The sequence below is a fragment of the Natrix helvetica genome, assembly GCF_964273705.1.
Source record: "Natrix helvetica genome assembly, chromosome: 4".
NCBI classification, from domain to species: Eukaryota; Metazoa; Chordata; class Lepidosauria; order Squamata; family Natricidae; genus Natrix; species Natrix helvetica.
The window spans coordinates 2675017-2691273 of record NC_138550.1 but is presented as its reverse complement, the minus strand read 5'-3'; the positions used below and the strand labels follow the sequence as shown (position 1 = coordinate 2691273).

The 16257-nt window shown below is 47.2% G+C and overlaps 3 protein-coding genes across 3 annotated transcripts in view; 2 read left to right on the top strand and 1 right to left on the bottom strand.

Annotated features, from left to right (window-relative positions):
- ARHGEF17 (Rho guanine nucleotide exchange factor 17) overlaps window positions 1–15975 on the top strand; it is a 126556-nt gene extending 110581 nt beyond the window's left edge. Inside the window, exons 15-21 of the mRNA XM_081952868.1 lie at window positions 256–505; window positions 1615–1701; window positions 3171–3238; window positions 4632–4780; window positions 6771–6945; window positions 8598–8855; window positions 10144–15975. Of these exons, the coding sequence (XP_081808994.1) occupies window positions 256–505; window positions 1615–1701; window positions 3171–3238; window positions 4632–4780; window positions 6771–6945; window positions 8598–8855; window positions 10144–10319 (1163 nt within the window). The 3' untranslated portion in view covers window positions 10320–15975. The remainder of the gene's footprint in view (window positions 1–255; window positions 506–1614; window positions 1702–3170; window positions 3239–4631; window positions 4781–6770; window positions 6946–8597; window positions 8856–10143) is intronic.
- FAM168A (family with sequence similarity 168 member A) overlaps window positions 1–16257 on the bottom strand; it is a 373080-nt gene that overhangs the window by 224718 nt on the left and 132105 nt on the right. The gene's annotated exons all lie outside the window — the stretch shown is intronic.
- RELT (RELT TNF receptor) overlaps window positions 1–16257 on the top strand; it is a 483787-nt gene that overhangs the window by 412781 nt on the left and 54749 nt on the right. The window lies entirely within an intron of this gene.

Here is a 16257-nt window from a genome sequence, read left to right as displayed (position 1 = left end):
CTGGCCAGATGCCCTTCCTGTTGCCAATGAGGAGTTTTGTTTTCAGCAGGTATATTCTCAATGTGCCCAGAGAGAGAAATATCTGACTCTACTGAGGGTCGAACTCACCGCCTCCTGATTGTGAGGCGAGAGCGCCACCTGTAGGCCAACACACCGCTCTTAACAACTGCTTAGTAGCAAAAAAAACGTTGGCACGACCATTGTGGTCGTAGTGCAAGGACTCCCCATGGTTTACTGTCCCGTTTCCTTCCCCAGATGAGGAGATCCCCAGCTCTAAAGACGTGACGGCGGAGACCACCAGCTCGGAAGAGGAGCAGGATCCCAGCGGCTTCCTTCCGATTGGCCGCCCCTTTGCCCAGAACGAGATCGCCAAAAGCCCCATGGACGGCCGAGCAATGAGACGCTCCAGTCAAGGCTCCTTCACCAGGGCCAGCTTGGAGGACCTGCTGAGCGTGGATCCCGAGGCTTATCAAAGCTCCATGTGGCTGGGCACGGAGGATGGATGGTAAGGAGACCCTGCCCTGATACCCCACCAGGCCTGCGGTTAAGAGCAGTTATGGCGGAACAAGAGTTTTCGGGAAGAGACACCAAAGTCCTCCTCCTCCCCCCCCAAAAAATAAAGCCGCTTTTCTTCTAGCACTGATGACACTCTGTAGTTGAGTCAAGAAAGCAGCCAAGCTCAGAGAGTACCAAAGACATCACAGTCCTCCCCCTCCTCCCCTCCCTCCCCTTCTAGCACTGGTGATGTTACCTAGTTGGGTGATGAAATGTCTACAAGAAAACATCCACGCTTAAAGAGTGTAAAGGCCCCCAAAGTTCTTCTTCTTCTCTCCTCCTCCTCCTCCTCCTCCTCCTCCTCCTCCTCCTCCTCCTCCTCCTCCTCCTCCTCCTCCTCCTCCTCCACACTCCACTCCCTTCTAGCACTGATGATGTTATCTAGTTGGGTGATGAAATGTTTACAAGAAAACATCCACACATAAAGAGTGTACAGACCCCCACAGTTGTCCTCCTCCACTCCCTCCTCCGCCTCCTCCTCCTCCTCCCTGAAAATCCCACTCCTTTCTAACACTGATGATGTTATCTAGCTGGGTAATGAAACATCTGCAGGAAAACAATCAAGCTCGGAGAACACTAAGGACCTCACAGTTCCTCCTCCTCTTCCTCCTCCTTTTCCCTCCCTCCTCCTCCTCCCTGTAAACCCCACTCCATTCTAGCACTGATGATGTTACCTAGTTGGGTAATGAAATGTCTCCAAGAAAACATCTACGCTTAAAGAGTGTCCAGGCCCCCACAGTTCTCCTCCTCCTCCTCCTCCTCCTCCTCCTCCTCCTCCTCCTCCTCCTCCTCCTCCTCCTCCTCCTCCTCCTCCTCCTCCTCCTCCTCCTCCTCCTCCTCCTCCACATTCCACTCCCTCCTAGCACTGATGATGTTCCCTAGTTGGGTCAGGAAAGGGCCCAACTCAGACACAAGGAAGCTCAGAGAGCACCAAGGACCAAAGAAAATCTAGGGCGGTTTTTCATCAACCAACTTTGTTACATCAAACAAAGTTGTGGGTTTGATGTGTTCGTGTTGCCTCCGGATCCAGACCTCCTATCTCTTCTGTTTGGATTTCAGCATCCACGTCTACCAGTCTTCGGACAACATTCGCAACCGGAAAAACAGCCTGAAGATGCAACATTCGGCCTCCGTTACCTGCATTTTGTAAGTGTCAAAGCACATTTAGGGCTTACTGACCGGTACGCCACTACTCCCAAGTGGTTTATATTCTGTGCGGTTTAAGAAAAACAAAAGCTGATTTTGCCACACATGGTAAAGGAATGAAGAGAAAGAGACCAAGAGATTTAGTGAAGGATGGAGAGTTTAGAAGTTTTGAACATGGACAAGCAATCAGGAGCGGAAAGGAAGGACAGGATAGGCTACTACATGATGATTTTCCTTCCTATCGACCATGAACAGCCTGTCTGTTGACGTTTGGGGGCCTCCATTCCAGGGGGATCTCAAGCCCAAGATTGGACAACTATTTGGCTGGTATGGTTTGGGGATTCCTAATCTGGTTGGACTAGAACAGGGGTGTCCAAACTTGGCAACTTTAAGACTTGTGGACTTTAACTCCCAGAATTCCCCAGCCAGCTCTGCTGGCTGGGGAATTCTGGGAGTTGAAGTCCACAAGTCTTAAAGTTGCCAAGTTTGGACACCCCTGGACTAGAAGACCTCCAAGTCCCTTCCAACCGTAGGACTCTATCATCCTCTGATTCCTAAGGTCCTTTCCCACCCTAAGAGTCTATGATTTTGACTTCCAAGGTTTCTTCCAGCCCTGGGAATCTATGATACTATGATTTCTAAGGTCCCTTCCCACCCTAGGAGTCTATGCTCATGGGACCTCCAAGGTCCCTTCCAACCCTAGGAGTCTATCGTTCTGTGATTCCTAAGGTCCTTTCCCACCCTAAGAGTCTATGATTTTGACTTCCAAGGTTCCTTTCAGCCCTGGGAGTCTATGATAGTGTGACCCCCCCTAAAGTCCCTTCCCACCGTAAGAGTCTATGATACTGTGACCTCCAAGGTCCCTTCCAACCTTAGGAGTCTATCATTTTTGTGATTCCTAGGGTCCTTTCCCACCCTAAGAGTCTATGATTTTTGACCTCCAAGGTTCCTTCCAGCTGTAAGACTCTATGCTTCTGTGATCTCCAAGGTCCCAACCCTAGGAGGCTATGCTTTGCGATTCCTAAGATCCTTTCCCACCCTAGAAGTCTATGCTTCTCCAAGGTTCTTTCCAGCCCTAGAAGTCTATGATACTGGGACCTCCAAGGTCCCTTCCCACCCTAGGAGTCTATGATTTTTCCCCCCAAGACTTTGCAATTTCAGTTGTGGGAATGGATCAGTGAATAAAAAGCATTTAACGATGTATTTGGGATAACACACCCCAAGTTTAGCATTAAAGCGAGATGAATTATCTATTTTACTGCTCTTTCTGGCCACAACCATATCATGTGAGGATGGGTTTCCAAGAGGCCCAGATTTATCCGACGTAAAGTGTGTGGTTTTTTCCCCCACCCCTCAATATTACTGTGATTTATATTAGAGAAATAAAGGAGAGCATGGAAAAAGAGTGAAGTGTCCATTGGAAGTTGGGCAGCATATCAATTTGATAAATCGTTATTGTCATTCTACAGGTATCTGGACAACCAGGTGTTCGTATCTCTGGCCAATGGAGAACTCGTTGCCTATCAGAGGGAAGCAGGTAAAATACCTGAATATCATAAATATCTGCCACATAAGCACACCTCATCTTCCATTGTGTTATGGCTCAAGAAAGGGGGCTGAGGAGCATTTTCCCCTCCTTCTCCCACACTTGGCTGAAGTTGCGTTGAAAATGCACTTAGCTGCATCCTAAGTTGCATTAGCTTTTTTGGCTAATCCCACCTTCCATCATCCCCGTCCATCAAAGCACTGGCCACTTCCGCTTTCCTATTCCAGATGGATTGAGAAAGTGGGGGCTTGTGATCCCACAGACCCTCAGATTGGGAGAAGAGGGGGCCTTGCAAAATTTGAAGCACCTGTGAATCCTGTTTGGAGCAAAGGGAATGGAGTAACATGATGGCAAAATTACTCCCCCAACTCAGACCCTCGTGCTGGTTTTTTTGGTAATGCCTCGTTTAGTGACCTTGACAAATAGTCCTCAACTTACAACCATTCGTTTAGGGACCATTCGAAGTTACAATGGCATTGGACAGTTATGACCCACTGCAGCATCCCGGAGGTCATATGATCAAAATTCAGGTGCTTGGCAACTGTCTCACATTTATGACAGTCGTGGGGTCCTTTGTTTGCTGGTCTTTGTGGGCACCGGAGCTCTGGAAAACAGCTCAAAAAATGGCCTAAAAAACAGCCAAAAACCAGGGTGGTTTTTTGGGCGTTTTCGGGGCCTTTCTCAGGCTGAAGATGGCCAAAAAGTGGGCCGCGTCTCAGATATTTTCAGGCTCTTTCTTGGGCTGAAAATGGCCAAAATCCTGGGCCATTTTTCAGGTCGTTATTCAGTTGTTTTCAGGGCCTTTCTCAGGCTGAAAATGGCCCCTAAAACAAGCTGTTTTCAGGTCATTTTTCAGCCATTTTCGGGGCCTTTCTTTGGCTGAAAATGGCCAAGGAAATGGGGCTATTTTTCAGGCCGTTTTCCAGCCATTTGGGGGGCCTTTCTCTGGCTGAAAATGGCCCAAAAAGCGGGCCATTTTTCAGCTGTTTTTCACCCGTTTTCTTGGCCTTTCTCGGACTGAAAATGCCCAAAAACCGGGCCGTTTTTCAGGTCATTTTTTGGCCATTTTTGGGACCTTTCTCGGGCTAAAGAAATGGCCCAAAGAAGGCCCCTCAAAACGCCCCAAAACAGGCATGCAAACACAGCCAGCTGGTCTTTGAGTTTCCGGCACTCCAGCGTGCGCTCATGGACACACATGTATGCGCTTCCTGGTTTGGGCCCTGGGTGCCTAAAAGGTTCGCCCTCACTGTTGCAGGCTGATCCCCCTTTTGACCCCTTGCCTCCCGCTTCTGCCACTTCTTCTCCTATGACCACATCCTCCATACAGCGAGGCGTCTTCCATTCAGGAGCAAAATGCATGTCTCTCTTTCTTTCTCTCTTCCAGGACGTTTTTGGGACTCTCAGAACTCCAAGTCTCTCTTGTTGGGCTCTCCGGGCAGCCCCGTCACCAAGATGGTGGCCGTGGGCGGGAAGCTCTGGTGTGGGTGCCAGAACCGAATCGTTATCCTCAAGACTTCTACGCTGCTTCAGGAGGTAAGAAGGGGCCAAGCCTAGCTCCACCAGCTTCTGAAGGCAACATCTCCAGAGGTTCCAACACCAGGTGGACACCTGGCACCAGATTCCTCTGGGTTTCGCAAGGGATCTTGGAGAATCAGGAGATCGGTGATGGTGGGGATGGAGACCTCAAGCCCATGGCTGACTTTGGGCCTCTAAAATAATAACATACACCTGGAAATCATGAGGTTTTTGAGCAAGATGCCTCTTTCTGTTGCACGTTTGAGGCAAGATCCCGCATGGTTGATCTCTTGGTGAAAGTTGTTGGGAGGGGAAATAAAATGAAGGTGGGTACCTCTCAGTCTGCAGGTGAGAAACCCAACAAACAGAGCTCCGCAGAGAGAAACCTCTATAGGTAGTCCTTGACCTACACTCAGAATTGAGCCCAAAATTTCAGTTGCTAAGCAAAGGCAGTTGTTAATTGAGGTTTTGCCCCATTTTATGATCTTCTTTGCCACAGAAAAACCCTGCAGTCATTAAGGGCACATCTTTCTGGCCACTTTTTACAGAGGCGCAAACGAGAGCGTTTTAACAAACTGCATCCCTGTTTGGTTTGGTGGCAGCCAAGCCTCAAGTAGAAAGTCCCTACAGAGAGTGGTGAGGACAGTGGAGAAGATTATAGGAAGCTCGCTTCCCGTCACTCAGGATACTGCTTATAAACACTATGTGGCTAGAGCTCGAAGCATTGTTAGAGATTGCACACACCCACTTACTATCTGTTTCTGTTGCTCTCCTCTGGGAGGGGGTTTCAAAGTATTTATAGCAGGACTACCAGATTTTGTTACAGCTTTGTTCCCTGTGTCGTCCATCTGGTAAACTCGCAAGATTCGTTTTTCTCACCATAAACATGATAACATCCGAACTAGACTGTGTTGTTTCTCTGTGTTATGTAATGTATGTGGGTATATGCATAATTTTGTACGTATGTGTTTTTATATATTTTTATGTATGTATGTATTCATTCTTCCATCTTTATGTAGTGTATATTGAAGGTGGTGACCTTTGAGAGCTGTATACAATGAAATTTCATTTTAATGTATGCCGATTTGTGTACATTCAAAGTGACAAAATTATTATTCTATTCTATATTTCCTATTCTATTCTATTCTACTCTACTCTACTCTACTCTATTCTATTTTCCTACTCTTCTCTACTCCACTCTACTCTACTCTTTTCTATTCTATATTTCCTATTCTACTCTACTCAATTCTATTTTTCCTATTCTACTCTACACTATTCTACTCTTTTCTATATTTCCTATTCTATTCTACTCTTTTCTATTCTATATATCCTATTATATTGTATCTATACTTCCTATTCTACTCTACTCTATTTTTCTTATTCTACTCTTTTCTATTCTATATTTCCTATTCTATTCTATCTATATTTCCTATTCTATCTATATTTCCTATTCTACTCTACTCAATTCTATTTTTCCTATTCTACTCTACTCTTTTCTATTCTATATTTCCTATTCTATTGTATTCTATTCTTTATTTCCTATTATCTATTCCCTATTCTATTCTATTCTATTTTTCCTGTTTTGTTCTACTCTGCTCTACTCTGCTCTACTCTACTCTATCCATAACATGCCTGTTAAGGGAATCTGGTTTTCCCACTGATTTTGCTTGTCCGAAGGTCGCAAAAGGGGATTACATGCCCCAGGATTTGGCAACCGTTATAAATCTGAGTCAGTTGCCAAATAGCTGAATTTTGATCACGCGACCATAGAAATGCTGCAGTGGTCATATAAGCGTGAAAAACGGTCCTAAGTACCTTTTCCCAGTGCCGTTGTAACTTTCAACGGAAACTAAACAAACTGTTGTAAGAGGTGGACTACCTGAACTCACTCACTCCAGCAGCCATCATAATTTCAACCAGTCCTTAAGCAAATGGCCATACACTGAAGAGTAAGTGACCCGAGTATCTTGATGAGAAATCAACCAGAACTTTCTGCTCTCCTCCGCAGCACACATTCCTGGTCGGGCAAGACAGCAACCGCAGCGTGACCTGCTTAGCGACGTCCAGCGTCGGGATTTGGGTGAGCCTCCAGGGCAGCGCCCAGGTCAGGCTCTATCATCCTGCCAGCTATGACCAGTTGGCGGAAGTGGATGTCACCCCTCCGGTCCACAAGATGCTGGCAGGTAAGATGCCGCAAATCAGATGCCATTGCAGCTGCTTGCATGAGATTGCGGGATGTTTTTGCGTGTGTGAGCATGGATGTATGTCTTTATGAGATGTCACCCATACTGAGAGGAGAATTCTGGGAGTTGAAGTCCACCCATACTGACAGGGGAATTCTGGGAGTTGAAGTCCACCCATACTGACAGGGGAATTCTGGGAGTTGAAATCAACCCATACTGACAGGGGAATTCTGGAAGTTGAAGTCAACCCATACTGACAGGGGAATTCTGGGAGTTGAAGTCAACCCATACTGACAGGGGAATTCTGGGAGTTGAAGTCCACCCATACTGACAGGGGAATTCTGGGAGTTGAAGTCCACCCATACTGACAGGGGAATTCTGGGAGTTGAAATCAACCCATACTGACAGGGGAATTCTGGGAGTTGAAGTCAACCCATACTGACAGGGGAATTCTGGGAGTTGAAGTCCACCCATACTGACAGGGGAATTCTGGGAGTTGAAGTCCACCCATACTGACAGGGGAATTCTGGGAGTTGAAGTCCACCCATACTGACAGGGGAATTCTGGGAGTTGAAGTCCACCCATACTGACAGGGGAATTCTGGGAGTTGAAGTCCACCCATACTGACAGGGGAATTCTGGGAGTTGAAGTCCACCCATACTGACTGGGGAATTCTGGGAGTTGAAGTCCACCCATACTGACAGGGGAATTCTGGGAGTTGAAGTCCACCCATACTGACAGGGGAATTCTGGGAGTTGAAGTCCACCCATACTGACAGGGGAATTCTGGGAGTTGAAGTCCACCCATACTGACAGGGCAATTCTGGGAGATGAAGTCCACCAGTGTTTTGGCTAAGGTATTTTGGGAGTTGAATACCTTACATAATATTATTATGCTAGCTGGGGAACTCTGGGAGTTGAAGTCCACATATCAAAAGTCCCAAGTTTGGGACACTCTGAACTATATTAAGAGCACTTGAGTTTGATACCTTACGTAATATTATTATGTTGGCTGGGAGATTCTACACATTTTAAAAAGGCTCTGGATTCAAGTCCTGTGGTTATGGCCACCATGTTGATTTCCAGAGGCAAAGAGATATGAAGGCCAAACATCATTCCTGGGTCTGATTTTGCCTGCTGAAAAATGCACCCAAAGACTTTCACATTCACCTCTATGCACACCTCTAAAGAGCAGTCAGGGTTGATCTCCTCTAGGACTGACCGCTTGGATGGCCTTGCAGTCCAAGGGACTCAATGCAGGAGTCTTCTTCTCCAGCACCAGGGTTCAAAGGCCTCCATTCTTTGGCCCTCAGTCTTCCTTATGGTCCAACCTTCACAGACATCCATTGCAACTGGGAAAACCATAGCCTTGACTAGAAGCACTTTTCTTGGCAGGGGGATGTCTCTGCTTTTTAGGATGCTGTCTAGATTTGCCATCGCTTTCCTCCCCAGGAGCAAGCATCTTTTGATTTCTTGGCTGCAGTCCCCATCTGCGGTGATCTTGGAGCCCAGGAAAATCAAATTGGTCACTACCTCCATTTCTTCCCCTTCTATTTGCCAGGAATTGAGAGGGCCAGGTGCCATGATCTTATTTTTCTGAACGTTGAGTTTCAAGCCAACTTTTGCCCTCTCCTCCTTCACCCCCGGCTGTAGGATCGGACGCCATCATCCGGCAACACAAGGCGGCTTGTTTGCGGATCACTTCCCTCTTGGCCTGCAAAGATCTCCTCTGGATCGGCACCAGCGCAGGGGTCGTGCTGACCCTGCCCATCGCAGGCAACCCGGCTGCTCTGAAGACCCCGCCTCTCCCGGTGGGACTTTCCCAAGGCCACACCGGTCACGTCCGATTCCTGACGTCCGTCGAGCTGCCCGAAGGGTTTAACGTCCTTTTTCCCCTACCAGGAGAACCAGGTGAGATGGTCAGAATTTTCCAGATGATTACGGCAGATCAGGGGACCGAGTGAGAGTGGATCTTAGAATGAGTTCAGTACAAGTAGTCCAGTGGTGGGTTTCAAATTTTTTTAGAACTTATTCTGTAGGTGTGCCCTGTTTTGTGGGAGTGGCTTGACAGTCATGTGACTGGGGTGGGAGTGGCTTGGCAGTCATGTAACCCGGGTGGGAGTGGCTTGGTGGTCATGTGACCATGTGGGAGTGGCTTGGCAGTCATGCAACCCCCGGGTGGGAGTGGCTTGGCAGTCATGTGACCCCCCCCCCCCCCGGATGGGCATGGCCAACTTGATGTCACTCACCAGGAGATATCATGGATTGGGTAAAATGTGGTGAAGCACACTTAACAACCCTCTTGCTTAGCAACCAAAATTTTGGGCTCAATTGTAGTCATAAGGACTATCTCTGCCTTCCTCTGTATGGCAGCCTTGTCATAGTAAACTCCTTCTCCTTTCTGGCAATTTTCCTCTCTGTTAGTTGTCACTTAGCAACTGCCTCGTTTAGAGACCGAAATTATGGTGGTGATGAAAAGACAATAAGCACACCAGTGTGCCAACCATCCCTGTCCCACTTTTCCCATTTATTTGTTCACATTTCCTGTGTTCTTATCCATGTTTATTCTCATTCCTGTTCTCTTGTACATGAGTGACCAACTAAATAAATAACTAAAAAAAATAAAAATTTACGGCCTTTAAACAAAGGCCGGGGAATCAAACAAAAGACCCCAAAACCAATAATTACGGCTGATGGCAATACAGGCAGTCCTTGACTTACGACCACAATTGAATCCAAAATCTCCTTTGCTAAGTGATATATTTGTTAAGTGAGTTTGGCCCCATTTTACAACCTTTCTTGCTTAAGTTGTTAAGTGAATTACCGCAATTGTTAAATTAGTAACAAGGCCGTTAAGTGAATCGGGCTTTGCCATGGACTTGGCTTGTCCGAAGGTCGCAAAAGGGGATCATGTGACTCCGGGACCTTGCAATTGTCATAAATATGACTCAGTTGCCAAAAGGCCAAAATTCGGATCACGTGAGCATAGGGACGCTTGCATCGTGTCACGAGCGTGAAAACTAGTCCTAAGTCACTGTTTTCCAGTGCCGTTGTAACTTTGAATGGTCACTAAATGAATGGTTGCATGTCGAGGACTTAGCCACACAGTGCATTTGGCGTGACTTTTGATAGATCCGTGTTAGCTGGGTGCAGAATTGTGTCTTGACCGGCTCCCTCTCTCGCCCACCTGCCCGTACAGGTACAGAAAAATCCAGTGACTCGGACAAACGCGATTCCACGCGACACCGGTCGTCCAAATCGAAAATGCTCGTGGTCAGCGGTGGCGATGGCTACGAGGACTTCAGACTCACCAACAGCAGCGAGACCGTGGGCCGGGACGACAGCACCAACCACCTCCTTCTCTGGCGAGTCTGATGTGGGTCAGAATGCCTCCCGCTCTGCCCCCACCGGTCAGGGTGGGCCAGGGCAGAGAGCGAGAAAGAGAGAGAGAGATCTGAACTCCCGTCCTCGCCGTTCACGCCTGAACGGGTACTCCTTTAGCTGTGCATCATTCTCCCACTCGACTATCCCGTACGTCATGCGATTGCCTCCCAGAGGGAGCCGTGCCTTGAGGAGAATCGTTGCCGATCCCCGCCTAAAGCCCCCCTTAGAACGCACACCCATATTGCACGCCTTGCGCTTACCGCTGTCTCTTAAGTGTAATGGGGGGATGCGCGCGTGCATACGAGAGGCTGGAGGTGGGCCCGAGGGGCCACGCCGCTACGCAGAGGTCCCCGTGGGAAGGCCCAGAGAGGCAAAGATGGACCCCGTTTAAGAAAGGGATAGTCCGCTTGGTGGAAACGATTTGATGAGACTGTCCCCGGCTTGACCCGCCAAGGGATTGGATCTTGTGCCGAAGAAGGCGATCTCAGGAGATCTAGACAAAATCCAGAAATCTATTCTCCATCCAGAGTTCGATTCGCCCACGTTTCTTCAAAAAGGAAGTTCAAACCCCGCGAATCCACCCTACACCTCCCGATACTTCGCAAGCCTGGGATCTTCCGATCGCTCCGTTTCATCGTTTTAACGCTCCCCGGGAATTCCTTTTCCTCGCCGCCAGGGAACCAATAACTCGAGGGGGGCTCTTTCGCTTGCGCGTGGGTGCGCGTGTGTCTATTTCCCCCCCCCCCCGAAGTGTATGTATAAATAATCTTTATTTATTGTTGATCGGAGCAAAGAGGAGCTGTTGGGGGGCCACAGGATAGAAACTGTGTCGGGAGCCGAGGATGCTTAACGGATGTTTCCTCGTCTCGTCTGGATTTGATCCGAATCACGATAACGGAAAATGTCCTCGCTCGACAGCAACAAGAAGAAGTTGCCTTGGTGGATACAGGAGGTTACGGCCTGTTGCAATGGAGTCATTCCAGAGTAGCTGAAGTGTGTATGTGTTGTCTGTTTGTGTGGTTGTTTATAAAGGGCTGGTTGGGACAAAGAAATTGTGGGGAAGGGGAGACAGTTAACAAGGTTTCGAATAGTTTTTTCTCATCCTGGGCAATTTTAAAACGGGCGGACTTCAACTCCCAGAATTCCTGGCTACCTGGGGATAAGAATAACAGAGTTGGAAGGGTCCTTGGAGGTCTTCTAGTCCACCCACCCCCCCTGCTCAGGCAGGAAAACTGATATAGATAGTCCTCGGCTTACCACAGTCCCATTTAGTGACCGCTCCAAGTTACGTCATCGCTGAAAAAAAAGCGACTTACAGTCGTTTTTCACACAGCATCATCACATGATCAAAATTCAGATGCTCGGCAATTGGTTCATTTTATGACCGGGGTCACACGATCCCCTTTTGCGACCTTCTGACGGGGAAACCCGATTCACTTACCAACCGCAGTGATTCACTTTAACAACTGAGACCCCCCAAAAAAAGGTCGTAAAATGGAGCGAACCTCACTTAGCAACAGAAATTTTGGGCTCCGTTGCGGTCGTACGCGGAGGACTGCCTGTGCATTTCAGGCACAAATGGTCGCCCAATCCCTTCTTTAAAAATTCCAGGGTTGGAGCACCCACAACTTCTGGATTCAAGTAAACACAACACACAACACACACACACAAACACACACACACACACAAGGGAATTCTGGGAGTTGAAGTCCACACGTCTTTAAAATTGCCCGGGTTGAGAAGAGCCGATGCAGACAAGAGAGTTGCAATTCAGAGGAGATCATCCTTGCAAATCCTCCCCGTTGCATTTCCCTTGGGGCTTCCTCGCCATGGCACCCCGTAGAAGAAAGGGGGGGAGGAGGAGAGGTTTACAGCCCCACCACACCCCAACCTTTTACTTTGTACAGTATTTATATTTTGTGTGCGTGTTGTTGTTTTTTAATGCCAATTTTTCACTGCAGAAGGGGACGAAGAGGCGTGAAAAGCTTAGCAGCACTTAATTTGCAGGTGGCTTTTTTTTAAGGGATGTCCAGGAGGCCCCGTCCCCAAAAGAAAGAAATGTAACACACACCCCTCCCCAAAGAACAGTTGTGTTTGTTATCCTTTGCTGCTGCCCCAGAAAATTGGGAGAGAAGCAAGACGAAGCAGCAAATTAAACCTAACACAAAATTGAGGGTCTGTGCAGCACCACTGTATATGGAGGTGTTGGCCAGAAGAAATTGGAAAGAAACACAAATATAAGATTGAAGGTAAAGGTTCCCCTCGCACATCTGTGCTAGTCGTTCCTGACTCTAGGGGGTGGTGCTCATCTCCCTTTCAAAGCCAAAGAGCCAGTGCTGTCCAAAGACGTCTCCGTGGTCATGTGGCCGGCATGACTCAATGCCGAAGGCGCACGGAACGCTGTTCCCTTCCCACCAAAGGTGGTTCCTATTTTTCTACTTGCATTTTTTAAACGTGCTTTCGAAACTGCTAGGTTGGCAGAAGCTGGGACAAGTCACGGGAGCTCCCTCCGTTACGCAGCGCTGGGGGATTCGAAGCACCGAACGGCCAACCTTTCTGATTGACAAGCTCAGCCTCTTAGCCCCTGAGCCACCACGTCCCTTAATGCTCCAGTAATATAAGATTACTGGAGCATTAATGAGAATTTGTAGGGATTCTTCCGGGGCGAATTTTAGTCTCTATCAACTCCCAAAATTCCCCAGCCGAATTGTCTACACTCTAAATTGGCTTTTTGGAAGAGCAGTCACAAAGATGGGCCATTAGCATGAAATCTCCTCCAAGTGCTGGGGACAACATGGAGATTTCGTTTTGTTAGTCACATCAAAGAGCTTTCCATGCCAACTTCTAGGATTTTTCCGACACCCCAATCTCAGGTCGAAGCTCTCTCAGAAGGTCGTTCCAGGCCTCGAACATCTGGCCTTCGTTCTTCTGAACATCTGCAGGAGGCGTCCTCAAAAACCTTCCCAGATAGGTGTGGGCTCCTTCATCCATCTCCGTTTCTCTTAGGGCCAAAATCTTACCAACCCTTGTGGTTGCACGATCAAAATTCAGACGCATGGCCACTGATTCATATTTATGACGGTCGCAACGCCCCGGGGCTGCGTGATCCCCTTTTGCGACCTTCTGACAAGCCAACTCAATGGGGAAGCCTGATTCACTTAACAACCTAACTTAACAACCGCCGTGACTCATTTAACTTCAGGTTGTGAAACGGATCAAAACTCATTTAGCAAGAGAAATGTGGGGGCTCATTTGTGGTCGTAAGTCAAGGACTACCTGTAATAACCCCAAATCACTCCATTCTGTTGAAGGTAATGATTAAGAGAGAGGACCTATTCAGACTATCTCGACTTCCCCATTATTTTCAGTTCTTTTTTTAGAAGGCAATCTCGCCTGGCCTCTCTTCCCCCAAGCCGTCCTTGGAGGCCATCCAAAATTGTCTCCAGATTATAATTGTCTCCCAGGGTGGAAACGGAGAAATTATAACATGCGAGAGGAGACCTTGTGTCACCTGTATTTAGGTAGCATTTGAACCAATTTAGGGATTTTATTTTTCCTGGCCTTGGATTCTTGTTTTTGTCTACAGTTTGACAAGGGTAGAGAATCCTTTAAAAAGACCGAATGGTTGAATTCTTGGCTGAAAAAAAGGGACTTTCTAACTCTCTAGAAGTTCATAAGTTCTCGTTGGCTACTTGACGTGTGGCTTTCAATTTAGAGATTTCCACTGGAGTTTAGTCGTTTTCCCCCGTTGGCATCTTGAAGATGGGTGGACTTCAACTCCCAGAATTCCCCTGGAAATTCATAATTTCTCCACTTGAAAAAATGTGGACTTCAAGTCCCAGAATTCCCCTGGAAATTCATAATTTCTCCACTTTGGCACTGGAAGATGGGTGGATTTCAACTCCCAGAATTCCCCTAGAAATTCATTATTTTTCCACTTGAAAAAATGTGGACTTCAACTCCCAGAATTTCCCTGCCAGTGCCACAATATAGAATTGATCTCTATGCTAAATTCTAATTCTGTGGTTCCATTAGACTTCAACTGACCTTCCACACAGGACTAGAATCACCGAATTTATAATGTGAAAGGGTTCGTAGAGGTCATCTATTTCAACTCCTTAATACACATAGTCCTCGACTTACAACAATTCATTTAGTGACTGTTTCGAAGTCACAAGAGCTTCCCCAGGGTCACTTGGCCACAATTCAGCCACTTGGCAAACGGTTCACATTTATGACGGTTTCAGTGTCCCAGAGTCACATGATCCCCTTTTGCGACCTTCCGACAAAGTCAGCAGGATTCACTTAACAACTGCAGCAAGAAATATTGTAACACAGGGAAAAGCTCGGTTAACAACCGTCTCGCTTAGCAGCCTAAATGTTGGGCTCAGTTGTGGTCGTAAGTTGAGGACTACCTGTCGAAAGTTTTACTGGGGCTCAAGAAAATAAGAACATGAGGAATTCTGTTTTGGGGCAAAAAATGGAATTACTATAATTTTCATTAATGAACTTGCTAGTGATTCTGAAGCTGGACCACTGGAAGACAGATGGACTTCAACTCCCAGAATTCCCCAGCCAGCAGGCTGGGGAATTCTGGGAGTTGAAGTCCACCGTCTTCCAGTGGCCAACATTGAGAAAGACAGAAGCCATTGTTGTAGGAAACAGCCATTTTTTTCAGCTTCTAAAGTGATTTTATTAATTTTTACTCTTGGGTTCTCCTGGATGGGTATCTCTCTACCCTTCATCAACCTTTGCCACCAGCTCTCCTCCAAAGTTACACCGCTCCCCACACCCAAAAGCAAACCGTCTCAGTCATCTTGTAACTTAAAGACAAACTTTTGAGGTCCTTCTTCCAACCGTAACTCCCTCACCGACCGTGAAAACCTCTCTCCTTCAGATTTTCCCTATAAGACATTTTTCCGGCTCAGCTTTGGCGAGAAAAATAAAACTAACTTTCTATACATGCTCAGAAGGGTCTTTCCACGACTCGTCCCTTGCACATGGCTGCTGGTTGTGACAATTTCCAGACAGATGTGCAACACCCAAGAAATAAAATCCCAGTATCAACCGAAACAGGAATGGTTAGTCATCCAGGATTAATTGGCAGGAATTAAACCCCTCCAACCTGCAAATGGTTGAAGCATTGCCCTAATTCTGATCAACAAATGCAGGTGGTAACTAGGTTGCCACAGATGCCCAACTGTGTTAGGCAAATGCGTCTTGCTTTTCTCCCACAGCATCATTTTTGACCCCCTTGGTGGGTTCGATCGACCCCTTTCGGCTTCTGACATCTTGTAAATATTTGGTATATATCTCACGTCCTCTGTAAATATTTCCCGAGTCTTTTTGTTGTTGTCGTCGTCGTTTTTTGGGGGATGATCCAGGCGAATTTAATGGCATATTTTTATATATCTTTCAGGAGCACAAGCGAAGGTTCTCAGTCACAGTTTTTAAGTTATAATAACGGTTCAGCGTTGCGTGTGAAAGTGTGAGAGTGTCGGAGCGAGAATTCCTTGCCCAAAACGTTGCCGGTTTAAGCAAGGTGTGTGATATGATGATGGGGATGAGGACGGATTTGGTTGGATTTTATTTTCCTGTTCATCACTGTGGGTTCTCTGTCATTAAAAGTCACTGTTGTCAGAATCTGGCTTTGTAGTCCTGTTCTTTGACTTCGGGGGGGGGGGGGTTGGATCAACTGTCACATGAATTTCAGCTCCAGTTAAATATGAGTGGCAGCCGAAAAAGCCATCCTAAGTTGCATTAACAGAGGGATACAATCAAGATCAAGGGAGGTACTAATACCACTTTATAAAGCCTTAGTAAGACCACCCCTAAAGTATTGGATCCAGTTTTGGTCACCACACCATAGAAAAGATGTGGAGACTCTAGAAAGAGTGCAGAGAAGAGCAACCAGGATGATGAGGGGACT